At 39.6% G+C, this 15,026-nt stretch overlaps 2 protein-coding genes across 2 annotated transcripts; one reads left to right on the top strand and one right to left on the bottom strand.

The window, feature by feature from the left end:
* The first annotated feature begins 11 nt into the window (after positions 1 to 11).
* Positions 12 to 11,633, top strand: LOC117218175 (uncharacterized). The gene is given in 23 exon segments (XM_076520552.1): positions 12 to 131; positions 289 to 1,015; positions 1,087 to 1,574; positions 1,660 to 1,727; positions 1,806 to 2,034; positions 2,111 to 2,236; positions 2,302 to 2,721; positions 2,795 to 2,953; positions 3,041 to 3,500; positions 3,574 to 4,210; positions 4,287 to 7,244; positions 7,325 to 7,451; positions 7,529 to 7,671; positions 7,750 to 8,082; positions 8,162 to 8,279; positions 8,499 to 8,637; positions 9,191 to 9,441; positions 9,534 to 9,795; positions 9,874 to 10,054; positions 10,125 to 10,439; positions 10,522 to 10,885; positions 10,959 to 11,218; positions 11,302 to 11,633. Coding segments are annotated over 22 exon segments (8,175 nt in total). The 5' UTR covers positions 12 to 131; positions 289 to 980; the 3' UTR covers positions 11,404 to 11,633.
* Positions 11,634 to 11,976: 343 nt separating this feature from the next.
* On the bottom strand, positions 11,977 to 14,907 carry Vha55 (V-type proton ATPase subunit Vha55). Its single transcript, XM_033466450.2, has 4 exons — positions 14,476 to 14,907; positions 13,550 to 14,016; positions 12,794 to 13,459; positions 11,977 to 12,709 (listed from the first exon to the last, which is right to left on the bottom strand). Exons 1-4 carry the CDS (start codon positions 14,561 to 14,563, stop codon positions 12,443 to 12,445), a joined length of 1,488 nt encoding a protein of 495 aa, XP_033322341.1. The 5' UTR covers positions 14,564 to 14,907; the 3' UTR covers positions 11,977 to 12,442.
* Positions 14,908 to 15,026: the final 119 nt, after the last annotated feature.

Raw genomic sequence — 15,026 nt, forward strand, 5'->3', positions numbered from 1 at the left:
GCTAACAGTTTGAGCGTTTTGCCGCTACTGTAGCTGCTCGGATCCCGACTAAGCTTTATTTTTGATCCACAAGAGGCACCACAGTTGCCCACATATACGCAATATAGGATCCCTTGAAAACACTAATTTTGGTAAAATTACAGCCATGAGATTTTTTTTTGAACGACTTTAACATTTTTCTAATGCTTTTTTTGCTACGTATGTGGTCTAAAGCATGTCGTGTTTCGTATCATTCTAATTGGACAAATCTGACCAATAAATAAAAATTCTTTCTCTCTTCCTATAAAGGCAAGCCGCGAGACTCGAAGAATCATGCCTTACAATTTTCATGGCCGCATGTTTCGATACCGACTAAAACCATCTATGGGGAAATTACTGTATGCACTACTACTGGGCTGTATGTACTGTACTCTGCATGGAAAATGGATTAGTTCGGACGTTTGATCGCTATGTGGTGATAGTGTTTCGATGCCTGTTAGCGGGGTGGTTTTGAAGAATCTGTAACTAGTGAAAAAGAAAGCGTTTAATTTCTTGGAAAATAATCTTTCAGATTAACCTGAACATAGGATTCTTTTAAAAATCTTTTACTTTACATAAGAACTGTAACATTCGACAAAACACTATTGTATCGGTTTTGTACAGTATACAAACAAAAATGTTTACTAATACGTAAGAATTAATATACGAATGTACGTAAAAGTTTAATTCAACACCTACATTTTTTTATTATTTTATAAGTTCTTGGATATTACATGTATGAAGGACTATCTTGTATTATTTATCAGCATCAACATATCTGCAGATACATTCACTACACAAAACTGGCTGTAACTTAAAAACCATTAAGCAAACTACTTTTAAATTCACAAGTGCTATCACCCTTAAGCAAAATGGTTTACAAAAGATAAATACCTTACATGTTTTATTGTTACCATCGTTCGTTTTATTCGACCAAATCAATTTCTTCCTAAAAATTAAACATGTCCACCGCAACACATAAACCGCATAGCAAAAGGTAATTGTGCAACTTCTACTATATACAGACAAATAGAATGCAACTATATTAATCTCTAAAACTAAAACTAGGCACAAAGAAGAAGAATCAGAGGTTTTGAAGCCTTATGATTTTTGTTGTTCATCCGACTATATTGATCCACTGACGAAATACGACGACAAGAATAAATTTCTTCGCAAAAGTCTGTTCGCATCTGCAAATATAATAAATGAGAGTCCAGTTTTAAAATTTGAAACTCAATTTTCTGGATACGTGGGTTCGGAACAAGCGAAACAATCTGTCAAGAATAAACACGCGGATATTGGAGATCATAGACGTAGATTACATTCAGGGCAGGGTGCTATACCACCGTATACCTCTCACAATTTACGATTACAGTCCCGTTTTGGATCATCGTATATCAATTTACAAGATAAATGGACAGAAAGCTTGAAATGGGGACCGATAGAATGGTATATAGAAGATGAAATTACAGAAGCAAAAGATATGTTATGGGAACAAAAACAGAGAATTTTTAACAAGGAAATGGATAGAAATGTTAAAATTGGAAATGAAAAATGTAAATTCATGATTTCGTTTCACGGTTGTTTGGAGTGGCGCGGACGATGCATAGTTTATAATTTCTTTCTTGTAATTTCTTTCAGTTAATCTTTCCATGGATAAGAAATTATCTAAATTTCCTAGTTGGTACCAAGACTTTTCTATCGATCAAGTACGGTACATTTAATGTTTAGTAATTGCTGAAGCTTAATTACTAATAACGTAAATAAGTAATTCAAATTTAAAACAGATGAAAAACATAATGATGCTACAGTGTGTAATACGTAGGGACTGCGAAGAAATGGTGTCAGGACGTACGGAAAGAATGCTCATTGACATTGGAATAGTGTCTACATTCTTTCTACTTACACCAAATATCATTAGGAAATTACAAGAAACTTCTAATTGCGATGCGATCAAATTTTTAAGAGAAATCTACAAAGTCTTAACAGGAAATTATTTTGAGGAAGAAGAATACAGTTTGTTGCTTTATCGTCTTAAATTTATATATTTATTTAGACAAGACTATAGTTCACTGTGCTATCATAATTTCAGAACACTTTTACGACTGTAACGAAAGAATAATTTTATCAGCTATCGCATTTCTAACTTTGCCAGAAACAATAATGGAACTGCACAAGAGATTGCCGCCTGTGGTAGAGCCAAAACTTCCTAATAAACGTACGATCTTTGTACCGCGTGTATTTATAAGTTATACGTAAAAATCGATTGTCTACATTACATAGCTTTACCGCCGTCACTACCGATAAGACGGAAGAAAAAATCACCTTACGAAGACGATCTTTTTATATGCCCGGATTGGGCATCTTATTACAATCGCATTCAAATTTGGAGGGCACGCTATCAATTATTGCCGAAACCAAAGATAATATTGCCACCTAAAGAGTGCATCTTAACTGAATATACGAGCGTAGAAACCAGTCGTGAACATGAAGAAAACGAAGGGCGAAGAAAGGCAGATCGAGGAAGTTCGAATGGTAATAAACTGTATCAAACAGAACAAAGTCTGAGTAGTCGGGTAAAACGTAAATGGAAAAGAGAGGAAGAAGAAGAAGAAGAAAAAGAAGGGGGAAATAAAGAGAAAACAAGTTCTGCTTTAGTTAAAGAACAGCAGAAAGGAAGTATTACCAAGAAACATAGTAGAGGTATGTTGATTCTAAGCAAAACGTATTTATAAGCAGTACATACGTACAATGCTAATCTCAACTTACGTATCAGATAGTAGAAGTACAGAACAAGAGGTAAACAAGCTTAAAGAAGCAAACAAAGAAGAGGCTACTTTTGATATTGCACGACTACCCAATGGAAGTAAAGTATTCGATTTTACGATCAACGGAGTTAGCGAGAAACCAGGACCAGTAGAGTATAAAATATGCGGTATATAATATTTGCTTGGATACAACATAGACAAAGTGTATAGAACCATGTATCAAATGTTTCTTTGAACGTGTATGTCTGTCGTAGGAGTCTTACAAACCCCCCGACCATACAACAAGTCTTGGCTTGGTGAAAAACATCCCCATTATATCGTATCTGGAGCTGCAGAAAATCCACCTTCGTGCCCAATAACGTATGAAATGACTGGCGTTGCAAACGTAACGCCAACCAACAGCAATGAAAAATTCTTCGCTGTACTTAAACTCGGGGATGGACCGAAAAAGATTTATCCCTGCGGTAGAAAAAATTTATCGCCAAAGTGGCAAGAATGGTTACAAAACGTGGATGAAGAATTTCGTAAAATCGAAAGAGAAATGAAGAAATTGATAAAAAATATAGGTGCTATAACGAGATTGGTGTTCCCAGGACCTAAATGTGACAACTGTTGTTCCTGCAGGCAAAGTAGAAAGTCGTATATAAAAGGGAAGGAAGTAAGAACACCCTACTTCGTGATAGATACCATAGCTGAGGATAGTAAAAAGAACAAGTAATGAAAAAAGTAGTGAAATCAGATAATACGCAATTTTGAGATATAAACTTGTCGCTTGTTTTTACGACAGATGTATTATAGGATCAATGGCGATGCATTCACCTGCGCCAACACCTCCAGAATCAACGGTGAATTTATTGGAAGTGATTGCTTCGGAAGATGTTCTCGCTACCAAGCTGATGATAAATGGTGTTACTAATCCGAAAGGCGAAACACAATATTATATTTCCGGGATCACAGACGAGATCATACATCAACCATCCAGGATTGTCGAACGTCCACCTCCCGGACCACCGAGGAACGTTCCACCGTGTGTGTGTGCTATTCAACAAATATCAGCTAAAGGTTTAACACAGGGAATAAGCCACGATCACATACCATGGACGAAAGAAGATGGTTTGTGCTTTGGAAAAAAATTTAGACCCCACGAAGCTCCTGCGGTCTCCTGCAAAATGTATCCCGGTGATAAATCATGCAGGAGAAATCCATTTTACCGGCAAATAGTAGACATGAAAAGGAGAGTAGAGGAAACAAAGAGAAAATCTATAGATCCCTCGGAAGAAAAGAGAATGTATAGCATCGCAGATTTTCCACCGTGCGGGGATGAACATGGTATGAGTATTTGTGGTGCGCCATGGGGTAGATTGCACACTCTGACTCCGCAAGAGTTAGAAGAACTAGAAAAATTGAGGAAACAGATACTAAGGGTAGAGATGGTTGTCCGTAATATTCCAGATTTTTGCATTTATTTCTAATTTCTAATTGCATCGTTGCGTTACGTAGGGACCTCCGTGTGGAACGAAACCTGGTCGTGCCGTCTGCAAGGGACCATTTGGTGAACGGATACCACGGAAAAAGCCAGCGATAGATTTGAAAGAAATACCTGGAGAATTCGACGAAGAAGAGGAGGAGGAGGAGGAGGAGGAGGAAGATGCGGAAGAGAAAGTAAAAGAGACGAAAGTAGTAGGCAAGGAGAAGGAAAGAAAACGAGATAAGAAATGTCTCACGAGTCCAGATATTTTAGCTAGCAAGCAGAAAACGAAAGAAGAGAAAGCAGCGAAGAAATTTATTCCAGATCCCCTTTATCCTGGTTACGATGATACATGGAATATACATCGTACAGCACCATCGGAAAAAGAATCCGAAACAGATTTTCAAGCTTTACTGAAACTCAGTTCTCCTAAACCACCTGCGACGCCGGCAGAATCGTTACCAAAAAATACGTCAAAATCGAGGAAGGATACAGAGAAAATAGCCGTTTCTCGTCTCGCTAAATCATCCGCTGAGACACATTCCTCCGAAACAAATCGAATGAATAAAATAGCAAATAAACGAAAGAAGAAGTCCAGTGTCACGAAGGATACTCGAGAGATCTATGGAAAAGGATCTTTAGGAACTCGTGCAAAATCTGAAGGAACGGTGTTCAATAAAAGCACGAAGAGTGATAAGACAGGAGATTCTAAAGAACCGACACGACCAAAAGTTGGTAGTCTTCGGACAAAAGGAAATGGAAAAGCCACAATCCCTGTCAAACAAATTTCTAAAAATTTGAATTCAAACTTGAAGGGTGAGAAACGTTCTTTCCATGAAAAGCCGAAAAGTAAAAAAATCGAAGCGAAATCGAAACCTGCCACGGGCTTGATATCACAGCAAGCAAAAGACAACGGAAATAAGATTGTAAGTGAGAAGAATGAACGATCGGATGACAAAAATAGAAGCGGCACAACTAAGAACAAATCGAATCCGAAGAAAAATTCGCCTGCGAGACACGAGAAGGAAAAGGAGGATAAAGTATTTAATTTAAATAAGAAGAAGCACAAACGAAAAGATTTGCCGAGCATCGAAAATGAAAGCATCGATCCAAGGAAGCAGATTTTAGATTTGAAAAAGATGCTGATGTCTCCCGACAACTATCCTCCCAACGTTAAACCGGTAGATCTTCCGGAAGAGTTGCAAACTGAGTGTGCACACGAATATGGGCACTTACATGCCGAGGATGATTCTACAACGGTGGTCGAAGAAACGGATGTGCAATTACCGAGCAAAGGACCCTGTGGTTGGAGAACAAAGTCGGAGCAACAATTGCCAACAAAGAAGACTTTGGTTTATCTTTGCGAACCGGATTATCCTCCAGAAACGATAGAAGTACGAACAGGAGGCAAACCATGCGTTTGTCGTGAGAATCGAGCAAAAAAGAAAGTACTGATGTACAACATAGGAGGTTTGGTACGTGGAAAGAAAGATGATACGGATTACATCGACGGTAAACTATTTAAGAAGAAGAAAAATGAAGAAGACAAGAAGCTGCAAGTGATAGAAGGTATTATTTATCACACTCCACCTTTGAGTCCTCGCAGGAGCGACGAATATGTGCCTGAATACGATCTCTATAAATCTCCGTACGACATGTGCCACTCGAAACGTACGGACGAAAATTTAAAATACCTGGAACGCTTTGGCGTACCGAAAATCTCCGCATCGAAGTCATTCAAGCAAAGCGAACCATGCGGATGCAATGAATCTGTAGACGTGTATGATATTATACAAGAAGACGATCGAGTCGAAAAGGCGGATAGTGCGATCGAAGAGCTTGAAAAGAACAGACAGGAATTAGTAAAACGTAAGCCACCGAAAGAACGATGGGAATTGGCGCTCAAGGATATAGGATTGATCGACTATTATACGCGATGCAGGGATTCGATGCCTTGTTGGTTAAAGTGCAGAAAATTTAATCGAACAGGCTGCGGACCACCCCGTGCAAGACTCGTGGTCAAAAGACCAGTCTGTGAATGTAAGTACGAAAGAAAAATACTCGAGAATAAAGAGGAAAAGGTAAAGTGGAAGGAACGCCGAGAAAAATTGAAATCCTTGAAAAAACAGCCATTCATAAATATCGAGAATACTTCGAAACCGGTGGTCGCAGACACGAAGTTAATGATATCCGGGGTAAAGAGAATTCCAAGGGAAGACGAGTACATAGACGATGTTAAATATAGCATAACTGGTGTTGTTGAAAATTACACCGAAGAACCACCGAAACCGATAGTTAGCGGCGTTCGTATGGCTACACCTATTCAAACACCCGAGCCAAGCGTAGAAGAGATACCATGCGTTTGTTTACATCGACACTGGTCACCCGTGAATATTCCGCCTGGACCGTTGCCTAAACCAGAAGAGTTGCAACGTGCTGAAGATTATAAAAGAAAGATGGCTACCGAGAAAGCATACAGACAAATTCATGTGCCCGACAAAGTATACGACTCGCATGGTACCCATAGTTGCGACAAGACATGTAACTCGAATAGTGCTTCGGAAGACGAAGGTGTGCAAGAAGGAAGCAGCAACGGTACGATGTTGCTTTCGAAAAAGATCAAACAACGAAGAAGATCCGAAAGTACGAGTAAGCAAATAAGTAAGGATAATACCGAGAGGTCAAAACTGCGGTCAAAATCTGACAAAAGTGTAGAAAATCCACGTGACATTATTATACATTCTCCTAAAAAGCCTGAACAAGAAGAAATCCGTAATTTTCTCAGAGAGAAAACTGACATTCGAAGAGTTGTAGAATCAACAAAATCTCAAAGTTCATCGAGAACTCGATCTAAACTATCTAAAACAACTAAAACGGATTCTCATTTGCAACATACAAGTACCTACTCGAAAGAGAAGCTTGTAGAGGCGGCAACTGACAAGGAAGACTCAGAAATTTCTTATGATTCTCATCTTATGACTTTGGTAAAGGTAAATTCGTTTCTTTTTCTTCTCTATCGACCGCAATTTCATCGATGAACGCAATAACGCATAAAGAATTTAACGACTAGAACGAATTAAGCAAACTGGCAACAGAGGGATTCCTATTTGCAAAATTGCCAAAGTGTTTCCTGTTGCCGCAGTTAAGATACTGGTTGATGTACAGGAAAGGGATTGCCCTTAGTAATACGGATAGAGGTAGATGCGGTGAATTTTTCATTCTCGTTGCTTACAACTGGTAACTGGTTTTCTTTAATTTGATTATATCCTTTAAGATGATTCGGTGCGAAAGAGTATCGTGATGTGGAATAGCCTGAACGTTGGAAACGTGTCGAGAATTGAACCGCCATCGATAGGTATGACCAAACTACAACTCAGAAAATTAACTTTCGACGATGCCGACAGGATAAAAGAACAAGTTTGTTTGTTTGTTTGTTTCTTTTTCTACGGACCAGATAGATATTTTTATTCCAAGGATCGTTCGATTCTTTCACAGATTATAAAGAAAAAGGCGATATTCTATAGCCAAGTTCGCAAAGATCGCGTCTTATATGCCCGATCGATGTGGAACACGATGGATTATGGAAAATATCCAGACATGTCGTTCAAAGAAGCATTCTTTACGTACATGGCAAGCAAAGAAGCCGACGGCTATGTTTTCAAACCATGGTTTCGTTCGGATGTACGGAATGTGGTCACGTAACGTTTGGTTTCATTATCGGGAACAATCTTGAAAAGAAAGGTGAATTATTATGGAAATTTCGCGGGCTCGAGGCAATCGATCTCGCGCCGATGCGATTATGTATGCATGCCTCGCATACACGCATACGTATGATCCCTGTTACGAAGAATCGAGATAGAAAACTCGAAACATAATAATCGATAGTTTGACACGAGAATTTTTTAAGTCGGCTGATGCATCTTTCGGGCGGAAGAGGAGAATGGATTTCGAAAGCCCCGACGTAGAAAAAGAGTTTCCAGGACTGTACGCGTCGGAATCCGCTAAGAAAAGTAACGAAAGCGATTGTACGTATAATTACTCGTTGAATTAATAGCTCCCTTCGATTACAGATTTGTAAGATAAGAGGTTATACGTACACCTGTTATCCCTGTCATTCAATGTTATGACCGTGACCATATCCCTTTTGTTGTAATTTCTACTTGGTCAACGCGTTGTAACAATAAATTGTAGTAAGCCATAAATTATAGTAATTTGTATTGATTGCTGCGTGCATATATTTTTAGTTAGCGACGAAGGTGGACACGAGAAACATTCTAAGAAAGAACTTCTTGGCGGTAAACGTAAAGAGAAAAAAGATCGTAAAGACCGGGGATATGCCACATTAGAGGGTGAAAGTTCCCCTGACGAGGATCAAGAAACAAAGTAATATTATTTTATAGAGCTATTTATGTATTTAAAATATCTTAGAACATATCTATTAGAATATTTAATCCTGTTTAATTGTGTGCTAGAAGTGAATTCGTAATTATCAGTATTTTAATATTAAGTTCAATCAAACATTTCCTTCGTTCTTGGAAAACATCTTGTTCAATTCGTGACATAAAAGTGCTTGTGTCGATGTCACCTATCACGATACAATAATCTTTAATTTTCACATATTGTTGGCACTGTCGTGTTAATTAAGCCTCGTATCAATCTAAAATTAGATGTATTGATTCGCGTCATATCGTATGCACAGTTAGTAGATAACTTGAAGTCAACTATTTTTAAATGGGAAACAAACTTGTAGCAAATATTTATGACTTGATATTGTTAATTGTTCTAGTTCTCATTACGATAGTGAATGTGTATTTCATTGTAAAAGTTGTTGTAATCTATTTGCAAAATGACAATGAATAATATGTGGAAGATGAGAAAGTCTTTATTATTATTGTGAACTTGTTTCCTCGAGTTAATTATGAAATCCATCTTATAGAAGTCCGTCGAAGTCGAAAAAGACCAAGGCTTTTAAGTTTCCTTCGAAAAAAGAAAAACGAGAGAAGTCCAGAGAAAAGGAGAACAAAGAGAAAGATGCGGAGAAAGAGAAAGATAAAAAGAAGAAGGACAAGGACGAAAAAGATGTAGATAAAGAGAAACGTAAGGAGAAGGAGAAGGACAAGGCTAAACAGAAATTGAAAGACCGTAAGAAGGGAAAGCATGCCGGAGAGGATTGTTTGGACATCGGAGGTAAAGAGTACAGTGTCGATTAGAAAATGTGTTTTTTTTCTTATATCTGCTGTGTTGAAATTTGTATTGAAATTTTCAAATTGTTCGTTCAGAGGCACAACCGATATTCGGCGTTAGCTTGCATTTAGCAGTGGAACGAAGTCGTTGCCACGACGGTGTTGAACTTCCATTGGTTGTAAGAGATTGCATCGACTTTGTAGAAGAAAATGGAATGAGTGTAGAAGCTTTGTACAAAGTTCCAGGAGTGAAGTCAAAAGTTCAATATTTAAAAAAGTTGTACAACAACAGAGAGCATGTAAATATATCAGAATTCGAACCAACAGTGGCAACCAGCTTGTTAATATTATTTCTGAGGTTCGCATTATGGAATGAGTTTAACGGGAATTAGTATTAGTATACGAAGGATTATTATTAGAGTGTTTGCGGTTCTAGGGAGTTACCGGAGCCTGTGTTGGAAAACAGCGAGACGATATCCAGGTTTGAGCAAGCAGCATCCACTAAAGATGTCGCACAAAGGGAAGGACAGTTGATACAGCTCACTCAACAACTTCCAGAATGCAATAAGGTTCTTCTTGCATGGGTCATATTGCATTTGGATCATGTCACGGCGCGAGTACGTACACTCGCGCATACGCGCGACCTCCTACATGTATATTTATCTCTGACAGAAAACTTCGTTTCAGGAGAAAACGACAAAAATGAATGCTCAAACCATCTCGATGACATTAAGCCCTGTCTTACAAATGAGTCATAGATTGTTACTAGCTCTGTTATTTCATTGCAAAGCTCTCTTTCCAAATGTACCACTGACAAAGTATGTTCCACCGCTCTCGCCAGGCAGTGTCAATCTGCCGGACACGGTGGAAACAATCGCTGCTGAACTGTCCAAACAAGAATCGTTGCTATCCCAAATACACATGCAAATGAATGCAGGCTTTGTTACAAAATCCCGCGAGGAACAATTGTGGGAGGTACAACGGATGATAACGCAATTAAAGGTATGATTCTATGACAAATTAAGCATCGGAAACGCGTGTTTGTAAATAATCATGGGTCAATGATATTCTTCCGCCTTTTCAGAGAAAATATAAAACGGTTCAAAAAATGGAAGGTGCCACGCAGAAAAGCCTAGACGAGGAAGTAAAGACAAACGATGAAAATATGGTCGAACCGAGTGTACAGAGAAGCAAAGTCGAGGAAGAAGATACGGCGCATGTGAAATCTGAAGCGCAAACGACGTCTACCTCGACGTTAAAGAGGATCAACAAAGTTTATACCTCGGAAGAGGGTAAGGAACCAACAAGTATAAATAGTAATCAGAACGAACGAAGCAGTCAGACGAACGACAACGACATCGTTGATTCTGCCGCTGAGCCATCTACGCTTGCGTTGCAATCTAGCGAACAAGACGGTAGTGCCGCAGTGATCAAGGCACACGAAAGCGGTAAGGATCGAACCTTTGGAAAATTTTCTCCACAATATATGCTATTGTGCCGCAATCGAATGTTTTATTTCAGCTTCGACGGTGGAACCCGAACCAGAAAACGTTATAGACAAATTGAGGGAGAGCTTAATTTACGAAGAATTATTAAACATGCAGGCGTTACTAAAGTCACGGATAAATCAAGAAAGAAATGAAATTAAACGACTGACGGAAATGTTGTCAGAGAGAGGCCCGGAAAAGAAAAAACCAGAAAAACCAGGAAGAGTACATTCGCCGAATGAAGCTGAATGGACAGCCATGATTCAATTAGTCAAAGAAAATCAGTTGCTCGAGGTATTTCTGTTATATTTATACATAATTGTGCAAACGATTGTTCAAAATTCGTCTTTTCGTATCATCGTTCCGTTTGATTTCAGAAAAAAATGACCACCTTAATTCGTAGTATCATAGAAGAAAAGGACGCTTGCATCGAACTCCGTGTCCAATTAGCAGTGCAACAATTAACAGCCAGAACTTGACAACTAAATGATAAACATTGATATTTAAAATTTTACGGTGAATATAATTACAGAGAATCAACAAGCGTATACATATAACGAAACACGACGTGTTTTTCACACAGAACGAGCATTAGCGTAGTTTCCAAGATGTTGTATCTCTATAATCGTATGTTGTCTCGATTCGATCCAGACTGTACTTGGTTGCTCTTGTAAAATAATAATATGCAAATGGAACATGTTCGAACACATGTATCGTATATATTTCGCTCAACGATCGTATCCGTGTCGTCTGCTAGTGCATCTGCATTTTCGGCTGTTAATTTGATACCGGTATCGTCAACAAAATCATGTATATTTAACCTATATTCGTACATGTATATTTATTATCGAAACAACGATACTATTCTACGTAACATCGAAGCCACTGTGGAGTGCTTGGAAAATATGGTTTTTAAAAGTTGTTTATCGGTACAAGTTTAAAAAAATTTGCATCAATATCGAACGAAACACTGTTCTCTATTTTTCGATTTCGTGAAAACTCAAATGAAAATCTATCGGAATGTAGGACAAAAAAGTGATATGATCTCGCAATCTCTTTCTCATTATTTTTTTTCTTTCTTTTTTTCTTCTCTACGTTAATACTGAGTAATATATTACACTTTACACGATCACTTTCTGCAAGCGAACATTTGAATACGTCAGAAAACATTACAATTAAAATTACAATGCCGCTATTGAATTAACGTTCAACAGTATAACATAGTCCTGACCTTTACATACATGTTTTGTGCAAACATTATTTTTACCAGCATACGCTTTTAGTTATTATTGTCGAATCTCATAATTTACAAACTTTCGAAAAATAATTTCATTCGATTGTATCGCGTTTAATTAATTGCTCGAATTTGGTTAACGACAATTCTTGGGGTCATTCCGTTGATATGAAATCTCATTGCTCTTTTCATTAGGCGCAGGACTCATATTCGTGTTCTTTTTATTTTTCCATTCTTCATGGAGTGTTCTCAGGAAGATGAAAATTAAGTTATAAGAGGAACAGTTAATGGCGGGAATCTCTCGGATAAAATTCTGCGAGGGTAGTGGCAGGGATTCGCTTGAGCATCTCTTTCGGGAAGATACGCAGCAATTGCCAACCGATATCCAGCGATTCGAAGACTGTGCGATTCTCGTAGCTGCCCTGGGAAATGAAGTTCTTCTCGAATTTCGACAGGAACTCCAAATACAAGAGATCGTCGGGTGTCAAAGCTTCTTCACCAACAACAGCCTTCATAGCTTGCACATCTTTTCCAATAGCGTAGCACGCGTACTGGAACAAAATGGTTAGTTGGTAAATCTATGATATCCGAAAATGTGAAAACTATTATACGAAATAATAACGGGACACACGAACCAATTGATTGGACACGTCGGAGTGATCTTTCCTGGTCATGCCTTCGCCAATGGCAGACTTCATTAAACGAGACAGAGACGGTAGTACGTTTACGGGTGGATAAATTTGTCTGTTGTGAAGCTGACGATCAACGTAAATTTGTCCCTCGGTAATGTATCCGGTTAAATCGGGAATAGGATGAGTGATGTCGTCGTTCGGCATAGTCAGAATCGGAATTTGCGTGATGGAACCGTTACGGCCTTCTACCCGGCCAGCCCGTTCGTACAGGGTAGCCAAATCGGTGTACATGTAGCCGGGGAAACCGCGTCTACCCGGCACTTCTTCGCGAGCGGCCGATACCTCGCGGAGAGCCTCGGCGTACGAGGACATGTCGGTGAGTATAACTAGAACGTGTTTCTCGCATTGATAAGCCAAGAATTCGGCTGCGGTCAGAGCAAGGCGCGGAGTGATGATTCTCTCGATGGTGGGATCGTTGGCCAAGTTCAAGAACAGGCAAACATTTTCCATAGAACCGTTCTCTTCGAAATCTTGTTTGAAGAAACGGGCAGTTTCCATATTTACACCCATGGCTGCGAATACGATGGCAAAGTTGTCCTCGTGGGAATCTAACACCGACTTTCCAGGGACCTTGACAAGACCCGCTTGACGACAAATTTGCGCAGCGATCTAAAGGAAATTGTATAACGCGAGATTATAAAATTTATACGATCGTTACATGGAAAGATATATATATATATATTTTACAAAAATGTTTACCTCGTTGTGGGGCAATCCAGCTGCCGAGAATATAGGTATCTTCTGACCGCGAGCAATAGAATTCATAACATCGATGGCCGAGATACCGGTCTGTATCATTTCTTCGGGATAAATACGGGACCATGGATTGATCGGTTGACCATCGATGTCCAAAAAGTCTTCGGCAAGAATCGGGGGTCCTTTGTCAATCGGCTTTCCGGATCCGTTGAAAACACGACCCAACATATCCTCGGACACGGGTGTTCGAAGAATGTCCCCGGTAAATTCACAATGCGTGTTTTTCGCATCGATGCCGGAGGTACCCTCGAATACCTGAACGACCGCTTTCGAGCCGGACACTTCTAAAACTTGTCCCGATCTCATGGATCCGTCGGCGAGCTTCAGTTGAACAATTTCCGCGAATTTTGGGAACTTGACTTCATCCAATATGACGAGAGGTCCGTTCACGCCCGACACAGTTTTGTATGCTACGGGAATAAAAATGAACGTTAGACACCAACGAAGGAATTGGCGCGAGAACGATACGAGGATTTCAACGAATAAAAAGCAATCGTTTTCATCGTCTCTGTCTCGAGAGAGCACGTCTAAATGCTGCTACGATAAATCGTTGAAACTCGTTATGTCAGTGGCTGGGTCTCTCTCTGGTCACATGATAGCGATAGCGAACCGAGTATTTCCTCGAAGAAACGAACCACGTTTATAAATTGATTCTCCGAGTGAAAAATAATCGATCCTTTGGGGAGGTTTGCACGCGTTACGATCATATTTTTATTCGAATAATTGATAAACGATCGTAGGTGCCAACAGTTTCGGATCAGCTGACCAGTCGCGAATCGATCCGCTGCTACGCCCAGTTTACGTCGAGTGAATTTCTACTCTGCGAATTCGCGGTTACAGCATTTAAGAAAACAAATTTGCTGACTTACTCAGTCGAGGCTGCGCGATAAAGTCTCTCGAAACAGCCAAAACATGTTCCTGATTAGCTTGACGGTCTCCGATAGTTTTCGAATACATTTTGCTGAACGATTTCCCCGATGCGTTACGTCGGCCAAACAGCAGAAGGCAGAAGGTACTGCACACTGCCACTAGAACTGCGACTGCGACCGCGATGAAAGAAGATAGACCGAAACGTTCAGGGTGGGGATGACTCGGAACGTTCGGCTTCGATCGAACGAATAATATCAGAGGAGGTTCGATGAATCGATGGAAACGAAGAGAAATTGTAACGGCGAGAAACGCGAGACTCTGTTGGACGATCGTAACGTCTCGTATACACGGTACGACGCGTCGATCCAGCGTACGCTCGATTCGTTCAACCTTGCGGATAAATCGAAAACAAGGTGGTCCGATAGAGACAGACGCAGGGGCACGTGCGATCACGTGGCTCGAACTAAACGAATCGTTGCACGTTTATTCGAAATAAAATCCGCTTCGAGGAGTCTTTCGTCGCGATTAAAATATATCATCGGTATCCTTG

The sequence above is a fragment of the Megalopta genalis genome, chromosome 3 (assembly GCF_051020955.1).
Source record: "Megalopta genalis isolate 19385.01 chromosome 3, iyMegGena1_principal, whole genome shotgun sequence".
In the NCBI taxonomy this organism is placed as follows: domain Eukaryota; kingdom Metazoa; phylum Arthropoda; class Insecta; order Hymenoptera; family Halictidae; genus Megalopta; species Megalopta genalis.